General features: G+C 40.6%; 1 protein-coding gene across 2 annotated transcripts in view; it reads right to left on the bottom strand.

Moving 5' to 3' along the window:
• Positions 1 to 523: 523 nt before the first annotated feature.
• The window catches only part of smyd2 (SET and MYND domain containing 2), a 46,614-nt gene continuing 20,911 nt past the window's right edge, over positions 524 to 26,226 (bottom strand). Inside the window, exons 2-12 of one of the 2 annotated variants that reach the window (XM_033025346.1) lie at positions 25,602 to 25,665; positions 24,821 to 24,931; positions 22,286 to 22,346; positions 19,451 to 19,575; positions 18,464 to 18,531; positions 14,194 to 14,296; positions 13,234 to 13,344; positions 11,029 to 11,149; positions 8,344 to 8,518; positions 5,129 to 5,237; positions 524 to 2,477 (exon numbers count right to left, since the gene is read on the bottom strand). In XM_033025346.1, the coding sequence (XP_032881237.1) occupies positions 2,397 to 2,477; positions 5,129 to 5,237; positions 8,344 to 8,518; positions 11,029 to 11,149; positions 13,234 to 13,344; positions 14,194 to 14,296; positions 18,464 to 18,531; positions 19,451 to 19,575; positions 22,286 to 22,346; positions 24,821 to 24,931; positions 25,602 to 25,665 (1,129 nt within the window). In that variant the 3' untranslated portion in view covers positions 524 to 2,396. Of the gene's footprint in view, positions 2,478 to 5,128; positions 5,241 to 8,343; positions 8,519 to 11,028; positions 11,150 to 13,233; positions 13,345 to 14,193; positions 14,297 to 18,463; positions 18,532 to 19,450; positions 19,576 to 22,285; positions 22,347 to 24,820; positions 24,932 to 25,601; positions 25,666 to 26,226 lie in introns of both variants that reach the window. The other variant, XM_033025345.1, reaches the window with a different exon arrangement.

Raw genomic sequence — 26,226 nt, 5'->3', positions numbered from 1 at the left:
TTACCAATTTATTGACTGCATTATGACATGCCCTGGTCAGTGTACCACGATTGCAACACGGGGCAAAAGATTCATATTCCATTAATAGAGCTGATAATTTTTATATTGTATAATTTATTGCCACTCCTCTATTGTCATAGTACTTAAATATTCAGAAAGCTGCAGAAGTAGAAACAGTGAAATAGCAGGTAAACGTGCCCGTTTTTTCAGTGGCACATGTTCCACCTACGAAACAAGTTTACTGTTGAAGCATATGGAGCAAAACTTCACAGCTGGAGAGTAGTACAATGGACAGGCTTTAGTTTTGGAAAACATAAGTGTACAAAGTGTTTCTTATACTAATTCCATGAAAAGGGTTTGGCCCCTTAAATGCAACTTTAAGAAATGTAAGTGTATAGACTCATGTCCACAATGACATTCAACAATGGTCTTAATACATTAAGTGAAAGAGTCTTATGTTATGGTTATCCTTTCTTCCTCTCAAACTAACAGTGCATGCTTTTTAACATCAGGTTTATGTATATTCAGTGTATAAGTTTTATTATTTCTCTGGTGCAAAACTGTGATACAACATGACAGTATTTTACATTGACTATTGTTTCCTCTGTTTGGATACGGAACCATTCAGCATTGCTTCATGAGACAAATAAGAGCAAATTTTTCTGACATGTAAATAATTTTGTATATGCTTTGTGACTTTCCTTATTCATGAATGTACCAAACATTTTGTAAAAGATAATTCTCTATCATTCATATACACAATAAAGCATTTTTGCAAGAATCTCACTGTTGCTATCCTTTTTATTGCGATGTGGAAACAATATAACTGCCACAATTTCTCAAATGTGTTGACAGCATCCATATCATCCCTACATTGCATTTTAATATACCACCATATTTTCTTCTATAAAAAGATGACTGAATACAGATTTGGCTTTTTGTGTGTGGTTTTACAGGTGCAATATCCACATAATTTTGATCTTCTGCCCATTGACCCATGCATAAATTCATTGAGGTACAGGTAGCAATGAAAATCTTGTTTACAGCAGTACCACAGACACAGACTCGGACAACACGCAAAAACAATTTATCCAAGACAGCAAAAAGTAAAAGACTTGGCAAAAGTGACCCCAAAGGTTGCAGACATATAATTTTGAACACATTGCACCCCTCAGTTGAACAACGGAGAGTATACTCTATGGTGTTTAAACAGAATGTAAATTGAACCCATTTTCTCCTTACTAGTCATGGAGTCTTTGGCACATCCATTCTCAAGTTCATCTCCGACACTCGTTCCCTGTTTGTTGTCTCCACTATTTCATCATTGACCAAGATATGGGTTGTTCCCTCGTTTTTTTTGCTGATTTCTTGTTCTCTGGTGCTCCTAGTCATGTTGGTGATCCTGATTCTTGTTGGACCTTTGCTCGATCCATGGCAACTCGAGACACATTTCACCTTACTGAGCTTGCAACTTTGGCAATGTGTTGCCTCTTTGCAACCTCGCTGATGCATTCCTCCTTAGTGCTGACCTTGCCATCCTGATGAGATTTTTACATAGCCCCAAAGAATATTTGTTCCATTGCAGGTGTATGTTGGAGCGATCTAGTGAAGGTTCGGCTTTCTCGCACATTCATCAAGGTAGTCCGAAGAAAAGATCCAGTGAGCCACAAAGCTGCAGGTTATGCATCTATGCTCCTCCAAATCACAGTGGAGCAAGTAGGTCCTTAATGATTACATTCTTAAAACTACAACACAAATTGCATAGCATAAAGTCTTAAAATTAATCAATACAGGTAGTTTTGCTTTAACATGATAACTATCCTAAGAAAGCTTGCATTATAGAAAAACTGAATTATGAAAACAATGTGTTCAATGGGGAAAAAAAAAGTTTCCGGACAGAGGTGATAAGAAATGTATTTGTGAACATTTGGAATTTTCTACTCAGATGGCCATGGATGAACACACTCACCAAGTATGGTCAAGACAGAGATTGATTTATTTTTAGATACCACAAGGGATATGGTCTGAGAGTAAGAAAGTGATACACAGGTAAAAGATTAGATATCCTGCTGAATGACAGAGCAGGCATCGGCAGTCAAATGGCCATGTCTTATGTTCTTATACATAGAGACTCGCACATACTGAAAAGCTTGCAACAAGTCAAATGTTCAGAGAACATACCGCAGTTCAAACAAAATCAAAAATCTGAGGTGATGCAATTTTATATTTATTGTCATACTCAGTTAAATATTAGAAACAAAAATAAAAACAGCATTCCTTTAACATTCATGCTGTTATTTTTCAGACCCTTTGTTACAAACGAATACACATTATTCTGTTACAGGGGAATAGTCTCGCATTTCATTTGAGGAATAGTGATGGTCAAGGAAAAACATTCATTTCTCCTCCAGTTCCTTTTTAATTTCAAAAATATATGGATGATCCTTCCCATGCACCACTTCCATGATAGCCAAAGCCTGTGAAAGAAAATGCCCAATTTCAGTCAATATCCCTCAAGAAACATCCGTAAAAGTGCACACTTTTAAAACTGAATTGCAATTGTTCTACTTTGTTACATCACATTGCATTAATAAGTAATTCCAGTTGCAGCACACATAAAATTCTTAAGTTTAGTGACGTTAGCAACTTTATGTACGGAGAGGGGAGAGGTCAGAGTCGGCATGACCAAGAATAACCAGGGCAGCAGTTCCAGACGTTCACCGCAAAGAACTGGTAGGATCCAAGTGGGATCCGAATGGAGGAGCAGAAGATTTATTGAGTCAACAATCTCAGCAAGGGGCGGCACGGTGGCGCTGCGATAGAATTGATGCCTCACAGCGCCAGTGACCCGGGTTCGATTCTGACCACGTGTGCAGTTTATTTTCCCTCCAAGGATAAAGTTCTATCGTCTGTATGGAGTTTGGACATTCTCCCTGTATCCTGCGTGGGTGCTCCAGTTTCCTCCCACACTCCAAAGACGTACAGGTTTGTAGGCTGATTGGCTTTAGTAAAATTGTAAATTGTCCCTAGTGTGGGAAAGATAGAGTGTGTGTGTGGCTGGTCAGTGTGGGCCGAAGGGCCTGTTTCCAGGCTGTATCTCTAAACTAAACCACAGTACAGGTCCTTCTCTTTCACCAAAGAAAAGAACGTGAACCGGTACCAAGGTGAAACATGCATATGGAGTTTGCATGGAATGCATTCTACTAAGTTGAATGCATATTTTTAATATATTGCCGCAGTGATTTGCAAGCAAGAAAAACAACAGTTAAAAGGTTAACCAATTACATTTCCACAATCTAATTGTTATATAAACTGCATCATTTTTCACATACTAACCAAAACTAGCTACATTGGAATAGCAGAATAGGTCAATTGAATGCATGGGTGTAGGGATGGTGCAGGAGGATGGGCTTTAGGTTTATGGGTGACCAGGACTCTTTCTGGAGAAGGTGGAGCCTGAACAAGCAGGATGTGGCCAACAATGCAGTGGAGAGGTTTGCTGGTGCTACTGGGGAAGGTTTAGGAGAAGGGGGCTCCACGTAGATGTCCACTTAGAAAGGTACAAACACCTGAAGCCGAAAATGTCACTAAATCCAAGAGGCAGAGCAGCTGGGGGGGAAAAAAGCTACATGTCATTTATTTTAGGGCAGGGGGTCTATCAAGCATTTTACATGGACATTTACTAACTTGTGGGACTATAATATTGTTGCAATCACTGAGACATGTTGAAAGATTGGCAAGACTGATAATTATGTATCCCTACCTCACACAAGCAAGGGGTTGTAAAATAAGTGACATTGCACTGTTAGTCAAGAAATGCATTACTTCAGTATTGAGGAGTAGACCAAGACTAAATAACTCAAAATTGGGTTGTGGGGGGGGAACCTGCAAAGTGTAGATTGGGAACCTGCAAAGTGTAGATTGGCAGCATCTACTTGCAGACAAGTCTACATCTGTACAGTGAGATACAATCAGAGAAGAAACAGCGAAAGTTCAGACCAACATGTTCCTTCCAGGGTAAAGAGAGATATGAAGCGTTGACTAAAAAAAAGCACATATGGCAGGTTCAGACGACCAAACACAGCGGAGGCGCAACAAGAATTAAAAAAATTAGGAAGGAACTGAAAAAGGAAAATATACGAAGGCAAAGGGAAGGTCACAGAATAATGCAGAAGACAATATGAAGGCAAATCTGAAGGCATTTTGTAAACATATTAAGGGCAAAAAAAGAGAAAGGCCTATTAGGGACAACAGATGCAATTTGTGTGTGTAGCCGGAAAATATCAGAAATGGAGACTTTTCAATCAGTATTCACAAGGGAAATGTATTGTAGTTGGGGAACTCAAAGATGAAATTCTAGTTCAAGTCTCCACAAATAATGAGCAGGCACAATTACAGAAATTCAGAAAAAGATCCACTTTTAAACTATTTGAAATGTATTAAAAAGGTGGTGGAGAAAGCTTATAGCTTTAACGAATTGCAGCATGCTGCACAACTGAACAGCTTGTTTCTTCCACTAAGCAATTTAAAACTGAGCAGAGGAAGAGACTGGTCTATTGCTTCTTGCTAGAACACTAGGTAAGGCTCTCATGAACCATTTTGCAATATTTCTTATTAATCTAACAAATCCATGCAAGACTGCAAGAAATTGCAGAGCATTGTGGATGCAGTCCAGACTATCATGCAAACCAACCTCCCTTCCATTGATTCCATCTATTTTCATGCTGCTTCAGCAAGGCTACCACATAATCAAGGATAAGACAAGAGGTACAGAAGTATGAAAAAACATACTTCTAGATTCAGGGACATTTTCTAGCCAGCTGTTATCAGGCAACTGAACCATCCTATCACCAACTAGAGAGTGGTCCTGACCTACCATCTACCTCATTGTAGTCCCTCGGACTATCTTTAATCAGACTATACCTTGCACCTAACGTTCTTCGTTTTATCCTGCATCTGTAATCATGTATGGTCTTTCCACTGACTGGATAGCATGCAACAAAAAAATGCTTTTCGCTGTACCTCAGTACACATGACAATAAATTAAAATTTTAAACAACTAAAATAATCACATTAGTTATAAACTCTCTGGATAACAAAAAAGAGGCCAAGATACGTTATTTCTTACCTTCCTCAATGCCTTTGCTCCAGCAGAATGATGTTCCAGACCCATATACAATCGACCCAGTTTCAGCCACATGGAAGCAACGTTCAGAGAATATGCAGGATAGTGTTTGCTGCTTTAAAAGTAAAAATAAAGGTGCCTTTACCTTTAATTTTCTCTTGCCCACTTTTAAATCTCATTTTCTTTTCTACATGCAACACCCATAGTTAGAAAGTATGCAAGCTTTCAAACAATAATATAACCATGCACACCAAAATCAAATTTAAGGAGGCACTAATTACACTGGAGTGCCATGCGGTTTGCAATGTGACTGTATCTCACTCACACATCACTAGAGTCCCTATTATCATAACAGCAAAATAAATGACTGGAAGAAAACAAGGGTGGCACAGTGGCACGGCGGTAGAGTTGCTGCCTTGCAGTGCCAGAGACCTGGGTTCGATCCCGACTACGGGTGCTGTCTGTACGGAGTTTGTACATTCTCCCCGTGACCTGCGTGGATTTTCTCCAAGATCTTTGGTTTCCTCCCACACTCCAAAGACGTACATGTCTGTAGGTTAATTGGCTTGGTAAATGTAAAAATAGTCCTTAGGGATCGCTGGTCGGCGTGGACCTAGTGGGCCGAAGGGCCTGTTTCCGCGCTGTATCTCTAAATTAAATTAAACTAAGGCATTAAATTATAGAAAAAAAGAACTGCAGATGTTGTTTTATACCAAAGATAGACACAAAGTGCCGGGGTAATTCAGCAGATCAGGCAGCATCTCTGGAGAAGCAATCAGTGATGTTTCGGGTCGGGACTCTTCTTCAGATTGAAGGTATAGGTGGGTGAAGAGTTGGATGAACACAAAATGTCTAATAGTCCCTCAAACAGACAGGCATTACACCACCCACAGAATGAGGACATTTCTCAACCCTTCTCAACCCAACCCTTTACCCTGAAGCTATGATGCTCATTTCTAGATTTTTCAACAGAAGAAATAATTAAAGTGCCTACTCTGTCAAAATCTTATCGAATAATATTATAGATGTTTCCCACCTCTCAATCTTATAAACGCCTGCGGCTCTTTTTCTAAAAAAAAGTATCCAGACTCTCACTATAATGACATTTACTGATTTCTCATCATCCACTTCCTCAAATTACATTGTCACCATCTTGCCCGCTCTAAGCTCCTTTCCTTCTACCTCAGATGATGCATTTGCCACATAGTTCTGGATCAGCAGCTGTTTTATGCCTACAGGTCACTCTCGGATATTTATACAATTGCTTTAAAAGCTGAAAGATGTAAATTACTGCTGTCAAGATTTATCAAACCAATTGGTTTTTTTAAAAAGCAATTAGGTAGACAGTGAGGATCAAAAACATTCATGCTTTTATCCCTCAAAATCAAATTTAGTCTTTCATCTGCCAACTCAAAGCTTGAATATAAAGTCTGACCTTTGAAGTTGAGGAATTTTAATCTCTAGGTGCTACACCAGTCTCAGGAGAGCTAACCTAATGACATCTTCTAGTGAGGATCCTCACTCTTCAACACGTTGCCAGAAAATCATGGGCACATATCAGTTACCCAAACCGTCCTTTTAAATGGGAATATAATCAGGATTTCTGACAATAGTTCTGGCAAATCAAAGTTCCTGCCACTGGCAGCCTTGCATCTCATCAGTTTCCATCGATGATGTGATTTCAGTGTACATTGCACCAAGCTCTACAGAAGGGCTGAGTTGTAAAGGGATCAGCTAGGTCCAGGGCTAGAAGCATTGGGAGATGCAAGGGGAATTTGGCATGGAGAGATGAACTGCTAATTACTTCAGATAGTAAGTAGAGATAAAAAAAACATGTGCACATGGAGGACACGGCGCCCATAGACCTACAGTAATTTACAGAGCCATCTTCCCAATTCTGGCATGGAACCAGTTTGAGGAGATACCTTCAAGTTGCACAGAAGCTGCTGAAGACTACAGGACACTTGTATTGACGTTGTGTGCAGATGTATTGCATTACAGCTCTACCTCTTCAACATTGTTTCTGATAGCACATGGCAGAGATACCCAGAACAAAACCCATTCCTAACCCATGAATCAACAAGCCAATTTTGAGTCGGGCAACAATCCCCAAAGGAAACTGATCTTCTAGCATGCAACAATATGGCAATTAATGATCTACACAGTTCTCAATATTGAAGTATTTTTCTTGAAGGAAATGTTTAATTCGTAATCAACTCAAGCTGTTTATGATTTCAGTCCCTGTTGAAGAATGTCACTTCAGTGTAAATGACCCTTAATTCCTCTCCATGACAGTTCAGCCACTGTGCCATTTCTGACTGCAGAAAATAACAGCAGTTAAGAAGCGAGAGTGTTAAACAGTTAAAGCCAGTAATACTGTGTGATCGGACCTGCTGCAATTTGTTTTGAGGTCGGAGGAATACAATCTTTTGTTTACAGTGGGAGACAAAACGACATTCCATCTTTGAGCATGTGATGTTAAATTAATTCCATGTTCAGCCCATAATTTGTATTTCATTTTCAAGATTCGTGCACCATGCATTAATGGTGACTGATACAACACGCAGCCAACTACAATCCTGCCCAGGGGAGCCATGGGGAAACAAAATAAAGAATGGAAATCAGCAAACAATCTTGTCACCAATGTCGGGATTGGAAAATCGCCCCAAGGTTGATGCAAAAACAACCACCTTGGCACCCCATGACACAGATGGGCTACAGCTTGGTCACTAAACATTAGGTCTTTCTGCTTGGTTTAGCACAAGCTCTCTTCCCATACCTATCTCATAAATCTCTTTGTGCATTCTAAATAATTATTTTACATTCCTCTGTGCAGGATTCATCCTTATCTAAAATCATTCGTATTTATTGGCAAGCTTCAACATTCAAAACTAACAGGCACCAGGTAGGCCATTGTTTACAACCTCCTTTGGTAGTGAATTTAGGCCCCCCCCTCACTAGAAAGCGACTCACTGAACATTCGAAAATTAAGAATTACCTGTAGCAACAAAACAAACCAACACACAAGAATTAGTTGAAACCCTGATCACATAATTTTAATGACAATGAAATGTGAAAGCTAGACTAACTAAATGGTGTACAGTGATGAAGTATGGTTACTTATTTATTAGACAAAAGCAGCCATACAGCAAAAGTATTTTCAAAGAGAATTACTGCATTATAATTGTGTAGAAAATAAAATGAGACTTTATATTTACCTGTAAGGTCTGATTATTTTTTGCCCGTAACGGAGTGCTCCATCCCAGTCCTGCATATACAAACACACTCCCATGGCTTGGTACATCATGTGCAGCATGTAAACGTTGTTATCCTCAAAAACGGATCCCATCTTATCCAGACTTAACTCGCAGATCTCCAGCAATTCACTAGGGGGTGCCAGGTGGTTAAGAATTGTAATGCAAAAACAGCTGTCGAACCTGGACTGATTGCATGGAAAAATAAACAGAAAGATTCTTCTTTTGTGCTCCTTCATGGCTACACCTTTGCACAAATTGTCTTCTATTGTGCTTGGAGTCACAAGGGAAAATAAAATGATATAACGAGCCGAAACATCACAAAAAACTTGACAAAATAAAATCGTAGAACTCAGAAGGGCCATCGCAATCTCCAGATTTGCTTTTTACCCCCTTTGCTAGTTTGAATATTTATCCAAATTGTCCTCAAGTATTACCGTGCTCACTACTTTAGGACACAACGCATTGCACACTATAAACCTTTAAAACTTCCCTACTCCTTCTGAGAACTTTAAATCGCTGTTATTTCTTCAGATTCCTCAGATTTGGAAAGCTTAGACTGGGGAAAAACTTCCCGAACAAACCCACCTCACCCCTTCCCTTCCCTTCCCACTTCCATGGCAATATGAGATGCAGGATTGGTTAAATTATTGGTCTAATAATGTGGAGACCAGGACAGATGATCCAGAAACACGACGCTCAAATCCCACCACAGCAGCTGGGCTATTGAAATTGTTAATCAAATAAATTCTGTAATAAAATGCTTGCATGAATAATGCTAATGTATAACCCTTCAGTTCGATGTAACCCATCTGGTTTATTAATGATCATTAGGAAAATAAATCTGCCATTCTAGTCTAGCCAATATGCAACTCCAGTACACCAGCATGCTGAGGCTTTGCTAGGCGCTGGTCAGACCGCATTTGGAGTTTTGTGAGCAATTTTGGGACCCATATCTGAGGAAGGATGTGCTGGCTCAGGAGAGGGTCTGAATGAATGAATGGGTTAATACATGATGAACGTTTGATGGGATTGCACCTCTACTTGCTGGAGTTTAGAAGGATGGGAGAACCTCATTGAAACTTGCCAAATTATGAAAGGCCTGGATAGAGTGGATGTGGAGAGGATGTTTCCATTAGTGGGAGAGTCTACGACCGGAGACTCATGGCATCAGAATAAAAGGACGTTCCTTTAGGAGTAATTTCTTTCGGCAGAGGCTTGTGAATCTGTAGAATTCATTGCCACAGAAGGCTGTGGAGGCCAGGTCAATGGATATTTTTAAGGCAGAGATAGATAGATTCTTGATGAGTATAGGTGTTGAGAGTTATGGGGAGAAGACAGGAAAATTAGGTTAAGAGAGAAAGAAACATTAGCCACGACTAGACTTGATGGGCCAAATAGCCTAATTCTGCTCCTATCATATGAATTTATGAGCATGGGGTGGAACTCTTTTAAACAGCAGGTCATTAATGCCATAAGTTTTTAATCAATTGTATAATTTTAAATTACTTGTATCAGGCACACAAATCTGCACAAAGTCAACATAGAATAGTACAGCACAGGAGCAAGCTCTTCAGCCTGCAATGTCGGTGCCGAATGTGATGCCAAGACCAACTCTATCTGCCTGCATATAATCTGTACCCCTCCATTCTCTGCATATCCACGTGACCATCCAAAAACCTCTTAAATGCACCAACCGCATCTGCCTCCACCACCACCACCACCACCCCTGCAGCATGTTCCAAGCCCTCACATTCATTTGTGCAAACACTTGCCCTGCATATCTTTAAACTTTGTCCCTCTCAACCTAAAGCAATGCCCTCTGGCATTTGATTTTTCCACCCTGGGAAATATGTTCTGACTGTCTACCTTATCTATATGCCTCTCAACTTTATTATACTTCAATCAGGTCTCTCCTCAACCTCTGGCTTGGTAGACACAAGACTGGCTCACGTGATCCATGCTCCACTTTACAAATCTCTAAACTCTAGCGGCTTTAAAAAAAACACAACCAACAGTTTCAATTAATGAATTGAATATGTATTAACATTTGTTTCTCCATATCCTTTAGTGACTTTCTCTGCAGTTTATGCTGGTAGTTACATTTACCCATTCCAAATTGTTTACAAGTTCACATCCCCTTAGTTTGCCCACATCTCTCACTGGTTTTATTCCCGTTGACCAGCTCTCATCTCCCTCTATCCACATCCCATCCACCCTATACTATTATTTATAAATTTAAATATCATTTTTATATTTAGATGGCCAACTTGTTGTTACTAAATATACAAGGCATGGAGCATGGGGTGGCAGAGTGGAGCAGGTAGTTGAGATACTGCTTCATAATACCAGAGAACCAGGTTCAATCCCAACCTGTGACGCTGTGTGAAGCTTGCATCTTTTTCATCTGACCAGGCAAGTTTCCTTTGAGTGCTCCAGTCTGTTCCCATGTCCCAAAGACATGCGAGTCGGTAGGTTAATTGGCCATTCTAAATTATTCCTAGTGTTACTAGGTCTCTTTCTTGCCGACTCCATTGAACATCTAGACCATACAAATCTATATGAACACCAAGCATGAAGACAGCAAGAAACTAGAATTCAACGTTCAACAAATGACAACCCATGACCATTCTACTGGATAAAGGATATTTTTGTAGTGCTTGGCTCTCCTGAACTCTTCAATTATATTCCTTGCATATTTGATCATATCCTTGACAGCCTCCGGCTTTGGTGGCTCATTGTATTTTGTCACTTCCAGCTTCTCTTTATCCTGCAGTAAGAGCATAAAAACAATCAAAACATTGCAGTAAATGCATGATACAAGGCTACACTTTTCTTAAGGCATTCTTTGAATGCATTTGGCTAAGCATTCTCTTCTAGGGTTGCTCAGAAGCCTCGTTCATTCACAAGACTTGATGGAAAGCACATGAAAAAAGTGCAATTTGCAACTTTGCTACTTTTTAATTCCAATTCTGCCATCTCAAGGGTGTTACCGTGGAGGTGCGAAGGTAAGGGGCAAGGCGGCTTTGTTCTGGAAGTGGCATCACGGGTAGATAGGGTGGTAAAGGCGGCTTTTGGTACATTGGCCATCAGCCGTCGGGGTACTGAGTATAGAAGTTGGGACGTTATCTTACAGTTGTACAAGATGTTGATGAGGCTGTGTTTGGAGTATTGTGTTAGCTTTGCTCACCCTGCTATAGAAAGGATCTCATTAAGCTGGTAAGAGTGTAAAGAAGATTTACGAGGATGTTGCCTGGACTCAAGGGCTGAAGCTGTAGGGAACGTTTGGACAGGCTATGACTTTATTCCTTGGAGCGCAGGATACTGAGGGGTGATCACATAGAAGTGTATAAAATCATGAGGGGAATAAATAAGGTGAATGCACAGAGACATTTTCCTGGGATAGGGTAATTCAAGAACCAGAGGTCATAGGTTTCAGGTAAGAGGGCCAATGTTTAATCACAACCCGAGCTGCAACCTTTTCCACTCAGAGGGAGGTGGGTATATGGAACGAGCTGCCAGAGAATGCAGTTGAGACCGGTAACAACAAGATTTAGAAGACACTTGGACAGGTACAAGGACAGGAAAGATTTAGAGAGATATGTGAGCAAAACACAGGTAGATAGGACTAGACGAGGCATGGAAGAGTTGGGGAAAAAGTGCTGTTTCTGTGCAGTATGTCCCCAGGACTCCAAGTTCAACTTGGGCCATAAATGGTCAAACAGATCACCAGAAAGTGACATCAACAATTCAGTTTTGTTCTTAATTTGGTTTTAACTGAAGATGAAGCAAAATCTATAAAAAAATGCATCAAAAAGTGGCAGTTTTATAAAGATGGTAGACAAAAATGCTGGAGAAAATCAGCGGGTGCAACAGTATCTATGGAGCGAAGGAAATGGGCAACGTTTCAGGCCGAAACCCTTCTTCAGACTGAAAAAAAAAGTTTTATAAAGATCTTCACTCTAATTGACCTCCTCCAACATTCAGCTTTGCAAGAGGACAGAAACATGGTCACGTTATTTTAGACACAAGTCCTTCCCACCATTCAGAGAGATATCCATTCTCTATGTTTCTATATTTCAATGTCCCATCTCAGCACTCCTAATATATTTGATTAATGAAAATCTGTCACTCAGATTTAGAATGATAATAGCCATTGCACAAGAGCTCTAAAATTAGGTATTAGTAAGTAAGTTTTATTTATATAGCACGTTTTAAGTCAACTCGCATTGACACCAAAGTGCTTTACATAAAATAGATAATAAGTTTCCATACAAACCATAGAAAAAGGTTTTAAAAAAAAAACTTTAATTAATTAAGTATTTCCAATGTTTTCTATTATTATTCAGCCCTAAATCATACCAATTTTAAAGGGGGGTTTGTGCAATGTAGGGGAAATGTATCTGCATTTTCACTGACTTACCACCATGGAAAAACACACCATTTTAAATAGTGGTTATAGAGCACTTGTATTGACGTTTAGCATTAGAAAAATATCAACGTCACAAAGTCACAAAAAGTAATTTCCATTACGTGATATTGTAGTTTTAAGTTTTAAAACAAATTGGTATTTGCAAAACTTTTGAAAAAGAATACTACATGCAGAAGCAATGCATTTTCCCCAGTTTGAAACATAGGAAAAACAAATCTGGAATGTATAGTATCTTGTGCTCAGGCAACCTCTAACCCAGAACAATCCATTTCTATGGATCACATCTGAACTTTGCTCTAGTGGAGACTGCCTCATCCTCTGAACTGTTGGGAAGAATGTAAGATGGAACCCAGAGTAAAGGCTGGACTGTGGCCAAATGAATGACAGCAAGAAAAACAGACATGAAGTTCAAAAAACATTACCTTAGCTTTTGTTGCACATTCTCTACAATCGCAAGTAAAGAAATAAGAATCCCTCAATCGGTCTTGCCTGTCTTCAGTTGGATACAGCAGATCGATGTAACTGGTGAAAATCTACAACATTATTAGACAGAAAAAAAAGTGAGATTTCCATTTCATGCCTGCCATGAAATAAAAATTGATTTTGGATTCTATTGGCCTGCAGATGATAAGCCGTTGCAATTATTAAATGTAATATTTAAACAATGAGTACAGTATTACAGAAGGGTTGGAATTTTCAATGATACAAACCCTCTCCCATAATGAAACCCATGTTATAAGTGGAGGTACTTTTCTTATGGATATGTCTCAACAGTAATGCCCATGAATATGCAGTCTATGGACATGAGCATTTGGATTGGATTGTAGGCAAAAGACTAGAATCAAATATTACTTTGGTTGATAGGGTATCATTGAACAAGTATCAATAGAAATAATTGTCTTTGTCAGTTTCCAAACCAAATCTCTACCTGGCCTCCCAGTGTGATCATTATTCTTTGTAAACTAATTCATGGTATATGTGGGGGGGGAAGAGAGAATCGGGGGACATTGCACTAAGCTCAACCATTAAACTCAGACTCTTCCTATCCGATTGAAGAGTTCAATCACCTTTATAAAAATAATGTCCATTACACACTGTATCTTTGATAATACAGATTTTCAACATTCATAACACCATAAATGTTTGCCTTAACAATTACATTGCAAGGTATATTAGTGCTCAGTAGCAGTTTATCTGCATTACCCATGCTAATTTGTTGCAAACCTCCCTCTGAAGCAGAGAGGGTACAGTAACAAAGTTTCAGTATGTATATATTCTTAATTTTCAATACACATACATTTAGCAAAAGAGTACATCATTATTTTTTTTAAATGTTATTTTTATTGAAAATAAAAACAGGTTTGGCCATCCTGCTTTCCAACCTCTTCACCAGGGTCTATCCGCTTCACGGCTCTGACCTCCGCAACTGTCCCCTTGTAGGTTACAATCACATTTGGGCAACAACTGTGATTCATCAAGGCAACACTGGATTAAAGAACAACAACAAAAGCCACATTAAGGTTTGAAGCATTTCAAAATACGCAGTTCAATTTTAAAAATCTGTGCAACCTAACTGCAAATAGCATTCTGTTCAGGTGAAAATAAACATAATGGTTAATAAATGGAACAAGAAAAGACCTGCAAATGTATGTTAGAAAATAGAAACTTTGGTTTATTTGTATGCTCACTCTTTACCAATCAAAAGGTGGCGAATGTTAGGGCAAATGGACACACACGGCTGTTTTGAGAGACACCAAAGTGTTCATCTCCCACGTGTCGAGTCTTTTAATCTAGGTTGTCCATTAAAGCATCCAAATGATAAAATACACAATGCTATATTGCTTGTATCCAGCAAAGAATGTCCCATCAAGGATCAGATGCACCCCAGTCACTCCCTCGTCACCCATCAGGCAAGAGGTATAGAAGTGTGAAAATGCACACCTCCAGATTCAGGGACAGTTTCATCCCAGCTGTTATCAGGTAATTGAACCATCCTACTAACAACTAGAGGGTAGTTGAGCTGCTATCTACCTCTTTGGGGTCTTTGATTAGACCAGATTGGTGGGTGCATGGATCAAGCTGCCAAAGGAAGTTGATGCAGGGACTATACCAACATTTAAGAAACAGTTAGACAGGTACATGGATAGGACAGGTTTGGAGGGATATATGGACTAAATGCTGGCAGGTGGGACTAGTGTAGCTAGGACATGTTGGTCAGTGTGGGCAAGTTAGGCCAAAGGGCCTGTTTCCACTGTGTCATTCTATGACTCCATGACTTTATCTTGCACTAAATGTTATTCACATTATTCCCTTTATCATGTATCGGTACACTGTGGATGGCTCGGTGGTAACCATGTATTGTCTTTCCGCTGACTGGTTAGCACGCAACAAAAGCTTTTCACTGCACCTTGGTTCATGCGACAATAAACCAAACTAAATTGATGAAAAAGCAAGTCATCCACTGCTACTAAGCAGAGCCTTATAGGCCTGTCCCACTTAGGCTGTGGAGAGAAGGAGTGGAGACAACTTTTAAGAAGCCAGAGATACACGGCTGTGAAGCTCGGCGGACATTAACATTACTGGTCGGTTATCCTTGGTTCTGAAAACTACTGTTTACGTTTTTTTTCCCAATGAGCCAACAAAATTCACAGCACCGGCTACAAGAACCTACGACAACCTACGACCTCCTGGCAACCCACTACCACTGCACCTACGGCATGAGAATTCTCGCTACTCTCCATGTTGAAAAATTAGCGGCAACTAGAATGAAGCCGCGACTAGTTCCGAGAATGCGGGAAATGCTCGCGACCATGAAGGTGACTCCCCGGCAACCACCAACGAACATGTGGCGACCGCATAGTCTCCTGTAGTCACCTAAAAAGTCGCCTAAGTGGGAGAGGCCCATAATATTTCCATCAACTATTGAAATTTCAAACATAGTCATGGAGTGAAACAGTGTGGAAATAGGCCCTTCGCCCAACTTGCCCACACCGGCAAACATGTCCCAGCTACACAAGTACCACCTGCCTGCACTTGGTCCATATCCCTCCAAACCTGTCCTATCCATGTACCTGTCTTAACTGTTTATTAAACGTTGGGATAGTCCCAGCCTCAACTACCTTGTCTGGCAACTTGTTCCATACACCCACCGCCCTTTGTGTGGAAAAAGTTGCCCGTTCCTATTAAATCTTTTCACCTTCACCTTGAACCTGTCCTCTGCTCCTAGATTCCCCTACTCTGTGCATCTACCTGATCTATTCCTCATGATTTTGTACACCTCTTATAAGATCTCCCCTCATCCTCCTGCACTCCAAAGAATAGAGACCCAGCCTACTCAACCTCTCCCTGTAGCTCACGCCCTCTAGTCCTGGCAACATCTTCGTAAATCTTCTCTGAACCCTTTCAAGCTTGATAATATCTTTCTTATATCTGGTGCCCAGAACTGAACACAATATTCTAAATGCATCTCACCAACATCTTATACAACGGCAACATTGACCTCCCAACTTCTATACTCAATGTTAAAACACTGAAAATCATCAGTATTTATATGACAGTACGGATCCCATAAACTACTATTTAGCATGATTTATGGAATCCAAGTTTAATACATCAGTTTAGTTTAGCATGGTCATAAAATAAAAGGTCTGATAGGTCATCTACCCAAAGCATTCTGCTCTTTTCTCCAGAGATCCAGCATAAGGTGCTGAGCAGTTTCAACATTGCTTTCATTTTTCATTGAAATGTTTTTTTAACACTAATTATAGATAAGCATAACCTGCCAGCAGCACAAATATCCAAAAATCAAAGAACTAGCAGAGAACATCAGGAAGATGTTTCACCTCCAGCAATTCAGCACAATGCAAGAAGAAACATACACAAGTGCTGTTGATTGTTTCAGTAAATACCCCGTGCAATCAACATCAATGCACAAGCATCTTGGGAGGGGTTTCTACACCAGACAGGATAATGGAGCTAAATGAATACTCATCAGACAACAAAGTGAGCTTCAGCATTTAGGTCACTCCTACTGTGAATGTAATTATAGTCCCTTCACTGTCAGACTCACTAACCCACAAGACAGGTATGGAGAGAGGCCATAAAAATAAGCCAAAAATCAGAACAAGCAAAAAACAATCTTAAACTTCCTCCACATTTTGTTGCCCTTGGTAACAGCACCGGTCATCTTTATTCAGCACAGATCAGAGCAACATAAATTGTTTTGATTTTTAAGTAGCTATTGAATGTTTATTAAATGTTGTATTCCGATATGACAGAGCAACTTTGCACTCATGTCAAATAGAGTTGAGGATTTTGAGCATGATTACAAATGATGCTATTTTTACGGTTTTTGGCTGGGGGAAGGGTGGATTATCTGGGCCATGCTAATCAGTCGTTTATTCCTCAACCTACAGATTAGAGGCATTATCTTGTCTCTCTGAATGGGTAAACAACATATCACTATTAATGAAGCTGAAAATAGAAAATTAGAGAGATATTCATGAGGTCAGGCAGCATCTTTGAAACAAGATGGGTGGTGTTTTCAGTTGATGTCCTTTCATCAGAACAGTTTAATTCTACAGAGGCTCCCCAACCTGCTGGCTGTCGCTAGCGAGGTTTTTTTTTTTCAAATCTCAAAATTTTCATGATCTGCTTGCTTTTTAATTAACTTTGCTGACTGATTAAAGCTTTTAAATTTTTTAAATGTTTGAATGTGTTGGTTAAAAGAATTGTTCTGGTTTTTAAATGATTATTGAATATTTCCAAATATTGTGAGTAATGGGAAGCATTGAAAGTCCTTGACAGCTGGCACCACATGGAGAGGTCAGTGCTGCTGCGAGGGCCTGTTCTGGTCAACCACATGATGGCTGTGCTCCATTGCACTTGGTCCAGCCATTTTGGAATGAGATGGTTTAAGGCAGCAAATCAAGAACAGGCCAATTGATAATTGTTAAGAATGTCTGTGGAAGGTGCAGGCAGTTCATTGTTGTCAGCAATACTTTGAATAGAAAATTCCCAACTAATAGTTGTACTATTGATTTACAAAAATAAATCACACCAAGCTCACAGGGTTTGAGCATTCCCCACAAATGTCACCATCCACTCCCCTTGAGCGACCCATGGTTAGAGTATAACTCCAATAATCCACTATCTAACTATTCAGCATCTGGCTCTGGTGAAAGAGGCCAAAACTGCCGTAGAGCAGAGGGATCTAGGAGTGCAGGTACATTATTCATTGGAGGTAGCGCCAAAAATGGTCGAAAATGCTTTTGGCACATTGGCCTTCATCAGTCAGAGTATTGAGTATAGACGTTGAGAGGTCATGTTGTAGTTATACAAAGCGTTGGTGAGGCTGCATTTAGAGTATTGTGTTCAGCTCTGGGTACCATGTTACAGGAAAGACGTTGTCAAGTTGAAAAGGGTACAGAGAAGATTTACGAGGATGTTTCCATGAATAGAGGGTCTGATCTACAGGGAGATTTGAGCTTAGAGGGACTCTATTCCTTGATGTGCAGAAGGATGAGGGATGATCTTATAGAAGTGTATAAAATCATGACTGCTAACAAACATTCTGAAAATATCAGTTTACTTGATGAAAAGAAATAACTGTTTGGACAACAATACATCTGTACATTACATTGCAATCCTAACCTTGGAAAAATGGCAGAACCCAAATGAGAAAGTTCTTCATCTTCAATTGTGAATCCATTGCAATTAACCTTAAGAAGAAAAAAAAATTAATAAATACTTCACATGAATAATTGCTTCCTATACTATTCCCTACAATGAGTTTTTGATGGGTATTCTTCTCAGCTTCACAGAAAAGTAAAGATCTTTGTTTCCCACCAGTGGCATGGTTACAAGTGTTACTAATATCACCCACCTCCTGCAAGGACTCCATTCCATTCTCCCAGTTCCTCCATCGTCATTGTATATGCTCCCATGACATGACTTTCCACACATTTAGTTCTAAGGCATCTTCATTATTTGTGAATATCAGCTTCAATCGTACCACTGTTGACTGAGCCCTTGATGCTCCTCACCCATTTCGGTTCCAACTGCTCCTCCTCTTGGATAGAACAAGTATAAAGTTCTGCTACTCCACGCATTGCTGCATTCAATCGATCATCCTACTCAACTTCTCACCATCTACAACGAGATTAGATGACCAGACCCATCTTCATTCCCCTTTCAGCATTTCAGAGACTACTCCTGTTACTGATTCACTCTTGTGTGCCCACTTAATTTCCCTACTTACCACAAATTCCCCGCCTTGAAAATGTAACTGTTTCTCCTTGCACAGATATTGGCTGACCTTCCTTGTGCTTCTAGCATTTTCTGTTTTTGTTACAGGGTGCAAGAGGAATTTCCACCCTCCCCAACCTCCCTCGGCATTCCAGAAGTCCATATGGAGGTTAGACAAAGATTTAAAATGCCCCTTCTGTCTCTCGCATTAGTTCTCAGTTTATTTTTTTAAACGCCCATGATTAAATCTTCAAGTATGGCTACAAAACCCTTCTGATGTCTAGATAAAAATTCATGCATTTGATCCACCTAATATTCACCCAGTTGCACCCACAGAATAAGTGAACTAACGTTTCCCCCCCAAACATACCAGTTTTTAAATCCACTACAAACCTTAGCAAACAGCTCAATCAAGGTAACCGGGTCAGGAAAGTCTAAGTGTTTAGAATAAAAATGATAAAGAGCCGCAATGTCACTCTCAATCAGTTCTCTCTTTTCATTATCCAATTTATCAAGATCTGAAATAAAACAGAAATAAAATCAAATGAAACAGGACCTAAATAATGGTTATGAAGAAATCATAATATTGATTGCAGTCTTATGTAGAAGCCCTCTAGTGCCATTAGTCATGAGGTCAAAAGGCAGGAACATCTTGTGGCCTCTAATATTGATTTAATCCAAGTGGCTAGCTTTATCTTGTTAAATCCCCCAAATAGGTGTTCTGTCCGAGAGGTTACAAGGACAAAGGGCACACAACTCATGCAGCAGAATGGGCATTCCCAAAGCCAAGCCCCAGGATTTCACAATACCTCTGACCTGCATAAAATAATCCAGCCGTCAATCCACCGACTGCCATTATTTGAAAGAAAAGACAGCACCATTCCACAGATTAGACACCTGATTAAAATGGCCCATCAAACGTTCACTTTGCAATCAGGTCCATTGTTCTTTTATTCAGGAGAGCCGATTCATTGACATTGTGCTTGCTCAAAGCAGACAAAGAGGAAGCTTTCCACTCCAACGGTCAGTCAATGTCTTAACTAATGTTGACTAGTGGCTACTAGTGGCAACAGGCTACCAGTTGCTGCCTGAAATAATCTAGTCCCTAAAAAAAGTGCTGGCCTTGACAGCATACACCACCGGTTATCCTAGTGGTGCGTGGTGTGCAGTGATTGATGCATTTCCCCAGTGAAAGAAAGCCCAGCACAATAACAGTCAATAAAGTTCATGCAAGATCTCCAGGGCCTATGTACACTCATGTGTGGCTCAGGAAGTACTCAAATGAGGCATTTCTATACCCATATGGAGGGTCAATGCAAACTGTTTCAATATCTTCTCAAGGAGAATTTGACAAACTCACATTAATAATGCAATAGAGTATTTAGAGCAGAGTGGAGTAAAAAACAAACAAATTTAGATTAGTTTAGAGATTAGGCCCTTCAGCCAACCAGTGATCCTTGTACACTAACACTATCCTACACACGAGGGACAATTTAAATTTTTTTTGGCCAAAGTCAATTAAACTACAAACCTGTACGTCTTTGGAATGTGGGAGGAAACCAGAGCTCTCCGAGAAAACCCACAAAGTCATGGGGAGAATGTATAAACTGCGCAGACAGCACCAGTAGTCAGGATCGAACTCGGGTCTCTGGTCTCTGGTGCTGTAAGCCAGCAACTCTACCGCTGTGCCACTGCACCACCCCATAAATCACCTAGCAGAAATCACTATTGCATGGACGCGAGAGGGAGCTGTAAGCAAAGTAACACTAATGTTCCACCTTCAGGGAACGGGAGTTCCCCATCTCTACCATAGATGAGGCTATCACCAGGGTCTCTTCTATACCCTGTGACTCTACTCTCACTCCCCATCCCCCCACTTATAACAAGGGCAGAGTCCCCCTTGTCCTCACCTTTCACCCCACTAGCCGTCACGTACAACAAATAACCCTCCGTCATTTTCGCCACCTCCAACGTGACCCCACCACTCGCCACATCTTCCCATCTCCTCCCCTGACTGCTTTCTGCAGAGACCGCTCCCTCCGTAACTCCCTGGTCAATTCTTCCCTTCCCACCCATACTACCCCCTCTCCTGGCATTTTCCCTTGCAACCGCAAGAAATGCTACACTTGTTGCTTTACCTCCCCTCTTCACTCCATTCAAGGACCCAAGCAGTCTTTCCAGGTGCGGCAGAGGCTCAACTGCACCTCCTCCAACCTCATCTATTGTATCCGCTGCTCTAGGTGTCAGCTGCTCTACATCGGTGAGACCAAGCGTAGCCTTGGCAATCGCTTCGCCCAACACCTCCGCTCAGTTCGCAATAACCAACCTGATCTCCCGGTGGCTCAGCACTTCAACTCCCCCTCCCATTCTGAATCCGGCCTTTCTGTCCTCGGCCACCTCCATGGCCAGAGTGAGGACCACCGTAAATTGGAGGAGCAGCACCTCATATTTTGCTTGGGCAGTTTACACCCCAGTGGTATGAACATTGACTTCACTAATTTCAGGTAGTCCTTACTTTCTCCTCCCCTTCTCAGCTCTCCCTCAGCCCACTAGCTCCACCTCTTCTTCTCCCCCCCCCTACATCAGTCTGAAGAAGGCTTTCAGCCCAAAACGTTGCCCATTTCCTTCGCTCCATAGATGCTGCCTCACCCGCTGAGTTTCCCCAGCATTTTTGTCTACCTTCGATTTTCCAGCATCTGCAGTTCCTTCTTAAACTCTTTTAACAATTATGTTCAGTAGGTCTCAAAGTGCCCTCTTCAATACCCCCCTGGAGCCACCAATTGTTGGAACTGAAGGTGGGGAAAAAAATTACAGTCCAGTGCAGCCATTTGGCGTCCCAGCAGGCATAAAAGGAGATGTTTGAGCAGTAATTTTAGAAAAGATTTATTGGAACAGATTTGATTTAACAGACTCCATAAACCAACTCAAATGGTCTAGCGATGCAGAGAAAAATCATAGATGAAGTTAAGATTCTACAACTGCAAATGTTTATCTCATCATTAAGATCAGATTCAGGTTTCAGACAAGATGTGCACAGGAAACAATCAATTACTTTGACATATGCAGAGTCTAAGTGCTAGTAGTAATTAATTAATTGATCAATCAATCAATTAATTAATTATATCACAATGAATGGAATATCATTTAAACTAAAATGCTGCAGAATATAGATGTTGCAGAATATAGTACATCAACTGACTTAGACCCAACAGATGCATAAATACTTACGCGATTCAAACTCATCAACAGATAATAATTCTTCCGAAGGAGTTTTCTCTGGGTGCATTTTCTATAATTACAAGGAAATGCAAAATAAATTAGAACTTTGGCTGTTACTAACATGAATTCAATACAGCGACAAGTGCCAAGCAACAAAATATCAAGTTGCTATCATGAATAACTTCCAAATTGAATTGAGTCAAGAATGTTTAATTGTCATATGTACCGAAAATGGAACAATGGAGTTCTTATTTGCAACAGTGTAACAGATCTATAAACACAGTACACACATAGAAAACAAACAATAAAAAAATTATTAGTGCAAAGCAAAAGTTCGCAGCCTCTGTTCAACCAAGACAGTTCGTAGCTTAGTATTTGTTGTGCCCAAGTTCCTGCTGGGTGTTGGGGAAAAAGCTGTTCCTGACCAGTTTTCAGATTCCTATACCTTCTTCCAAATGGCAAGAGAACATGACCAGGCAGCTGTGGGTCTTTGATGATGTTGGCTGTATTTTTGAGGCTGTGCCTCCCATAAATCCCTTCGATGGTGGGGAGATCAGTGACCATAATGGACCAAGCAGTGTCTACCACTTATTGTAATCTCCTTTGTCCCTGGGCATCACAAGTTGCCAAACCAACCCAATATGCTCTCTACCATACACCTATGAACGTTCAAAGGGCATTGATCAACATACGAAAATCTTCCAGTGGATGCATTGATAGGCTTGGTTTATGATTGTATCAAAGTCCTGGGCACAAGACAGATCTTCAGAGGTATACACGATCAGGAACTTGAATTGTTAACTCTCTCCACCACAAACCTGCTGATGAAGACAGGTTTTTAGATTCTTGGCCTTCCTCTTCTAAAGTCAACAATCAGATCCTGGGTTTTATCGACATTGAAATCAAAGTTGGTGTTTTGGCACCAATCAGATGATTGTCCTCCCTCCTAAAATCTCTCAGCATTATTTGTAATTTGTCCAACAACAGTGGCATCATCTGTGAATTTGAAGATGGAGTTGGAACCATGTCCGGCTACACAGTCATGGGTACAGAGCAAATAGAGTAGGGGGCCTGAGCACACAGCCTTCAGGTGTCTCCCTGTGCTGATGGTTATCGAGGAGGAAGTGTCAGTGCCAATTTGTATCGATTGTGGTTGGTTGATGAGAAAGTCGAGGATCCAGTTGCAAAGGGATGCGCAGAGACTGGGATTGCAATGCCGTAGGGTGCTATGGGAGCTCGAGAAGACAGTATTCTTCATTTTGAAGTATGTGTAGAGTGCATTGATGCTTCGCTTTGGCTGCCACCTGGATTTGCCTTCTGGGAAGTCATGGCGTGCTAGCCCTGCCACAGCTGCCGAACATCAAACATCTTATAGAAGAGAAAGTCCGTGCCTAGAGCTAAAGGGAAGATATTGCTACATTGCAATATTCCAGATTCCTTGCATTAGAAAGTCACCACATATTGGCAGATGTGTGCGTGGGAAACTGAAGCTCTAGCAAATTCAAACAAGCATGTAAACAAAAGAACCAAGAAATATAAAAGTTCCTCCAGAGCAAATAAAATAGTATTCTCTCTTGGTTGTCAATTAAAAAGATGCATGGTGGAGCACCTCAGACGTGTGAAATTCTGCAGCACGTAGAAACTGTAAGACAATCCTACAGAAACAAGAGACTGCACATGCTGGAATCTTGAGCAAAAAAAACCTCTCTTGGCTGCTAAGAAAAAGTAAAAGTTGCAGTGGCCCAGCCTCTAACCTGCTAAGTATCTGTCGAAGGTACACAAAATTGCTGGGGAAACTCAGCGGGTGCAGCAGCATCTATGGAGCGAAGGAAATAGGCGACGTTTCGGGCCGAAACCCTTCTTCAGGGAAGAAGGGTTTCGGCCCGAAACGTCGCCTATTTCCTTCGCTCCATAGATGCTGCTGCACCCGCTGAGTTTCCCCAGCAATTTTGTGTACCTTCGATATTCCAGCATCTGCAGTTCCCTTTTGAACACAAGTATCTGTCGATGCAAGGATGGCTCAATGGATTGGACAATTGCAGATGTTACACCTTATTCAAACTAAAGAGTTTAGAGATAAGCCCAATAACTATAGAACTTTCTGTGTCACCTCAAAATAGTTTGAGAAACTCGTTCAGGGACAGAATTAGCAGTCAATAGGACAGGTACAGATTAATTCAGCTTTTAATTTCATTTGTAAAGTATCATGGACCCTCATCGCACAAGGAAATCAAAAGGCCATTCACTCCAGCTTGTCCATTGAACCCTTTGTAAGAGTCAGCTTATGAGTAACCATATCACAAGTGCAGCATTTAGCATGGTTCTGGAAGCCTGACTTTGAACATCAAATGCTTCTCTCTGCCCATGCTGCCTGATCCTGCTGGCAATATCCAGCATTTGGTTTTCATTACACTTTCTAACTCTTGTACTTTCCTCCTTATCTTCCCGTGAGCTGATTTTAAAGTATTACTATTAGTATCCCACTGCAGCACCTGCCCAACTATAATCAATAACACATTTTGTTGGTTCATCAATTCACCTCACCTGTTTAACCAGGATTCTTGCCACCAGCCTGACCGTCTCAGAGGGGTTCCAGTTCTGTCCACATTTACTCAATGAAGAGCATTCCAGTTTGTGCATTGGCCAGTCAGCTTTCTGCAAGACAACATGATGCAAAACCTCATTAATTATACACTCACCACATTAGTACAATTAAAATTATTACTACAGTGTGTTCAGGATTAACACAAAATGTTGGAGTAACTCAGCAGTACAGGCAGCATCTTTGGAGAGAAGGAATGGGTGACGTTTTGAGTCAAAACCCTTCTTCAGACCCTTCTCAACCCCAAACGTCACCGATTCCTTCTCTCCAGAGATGCTGCCTATCCCGCTTAGCATCTATCTTGTGTCTATCTTCGGTTTAAACCAGCATCTGTAGTTCTTTCCTACACAGTGTTCAGGATTAAGTTGAATACTAACCTTGCAATTTGACAAAATACAACAGAATCATCGCAATCTAACAAAACCATCTGCAAATGCTGACTCCTCTCAGACATTTCTTTAAAACAAATCTGTTGTAAGTATTTATAGGGCACAAAGTGCTGGAGTAACTCAGCAAGTCAGGCAGCATCTCAAGAGAACATGGTTAGGTGATGTTTCATGCCATGATGAAGAAGGGTCTTGATCCAAAAAGTCACTTATCTATGTTCTCCAGAGATGCTGATAGACCGACTTCTGTTGGTGGATGACAAGCATACTTCCCACAACTGCAAAAAGTGACATTTATCTTTTTGGCAACTCTGCAGATCACAGACTTGGACCTTACCTGACAGGTCGCATTGCAGTAAAATGCTAATTTACATCGTCCACACTTTGCCAAAGCCTCTTTCCTGCAAAAACAAAAAGGGAAGATATTAATGGGTAACAAAGTCATCCACTAGGCACAATCACCAAGAGCAGCTTAATAATCAATTTCACAGCTCAGTGCACCCATTTCCTGGTTTACCAGGCATGATTTACCAGGCGCGGTACGATTTGGACAAATAATTCAATTGCACTACCTTCGGAAAAAAAATTGCCAAAATAATTAGCTACCGACATCTGACCAATTTAAGCAGAGCCGCCCCATCTTCGTCAAGTATGTTTAGAAACGACATCAGTCCAAAAGTAAATGAAAAGGCTTATGCCTCAAGTCCTACACATAGCGACATGCAAAGGTTCAACTGCCAAAGTCAACGTTTTTTCCCTTTCTTCTCCCCCAAAAAACTAGAATCATGATTCAGTGGAATCGCCAATGAGGTCAGAAGTGTTGTTCTCCAGAGACTAGATCACAATCTACTAATGCTTCCATCCAGTTAAAAAGGGACATTCAACAGATATTCTCTCAAGTGGACTTTAAATATTTCATGGTACAATTTGAAAGAAAGTAGGAGGGCATATGATGTAGGAGG

This window comes from Amblyraja radiata, chromosome 8 (assembly GCF_010909765.2).
Source record: "Amblyraja radiata isolate CabotCenter1 chromosome 8, sAmbRad1.1.pri, whole genome shotgun sequence".
NCBI classification, from domain to species: Eukaryota; Metazoa; Chordata; class Chondrichthyes; order Rajiformes; family Rajidae; genus Amblyraja; species Amblyraja radiata.
This window is presented reverse-complemented; position numbering and strand designations above follow the sequence as displayed.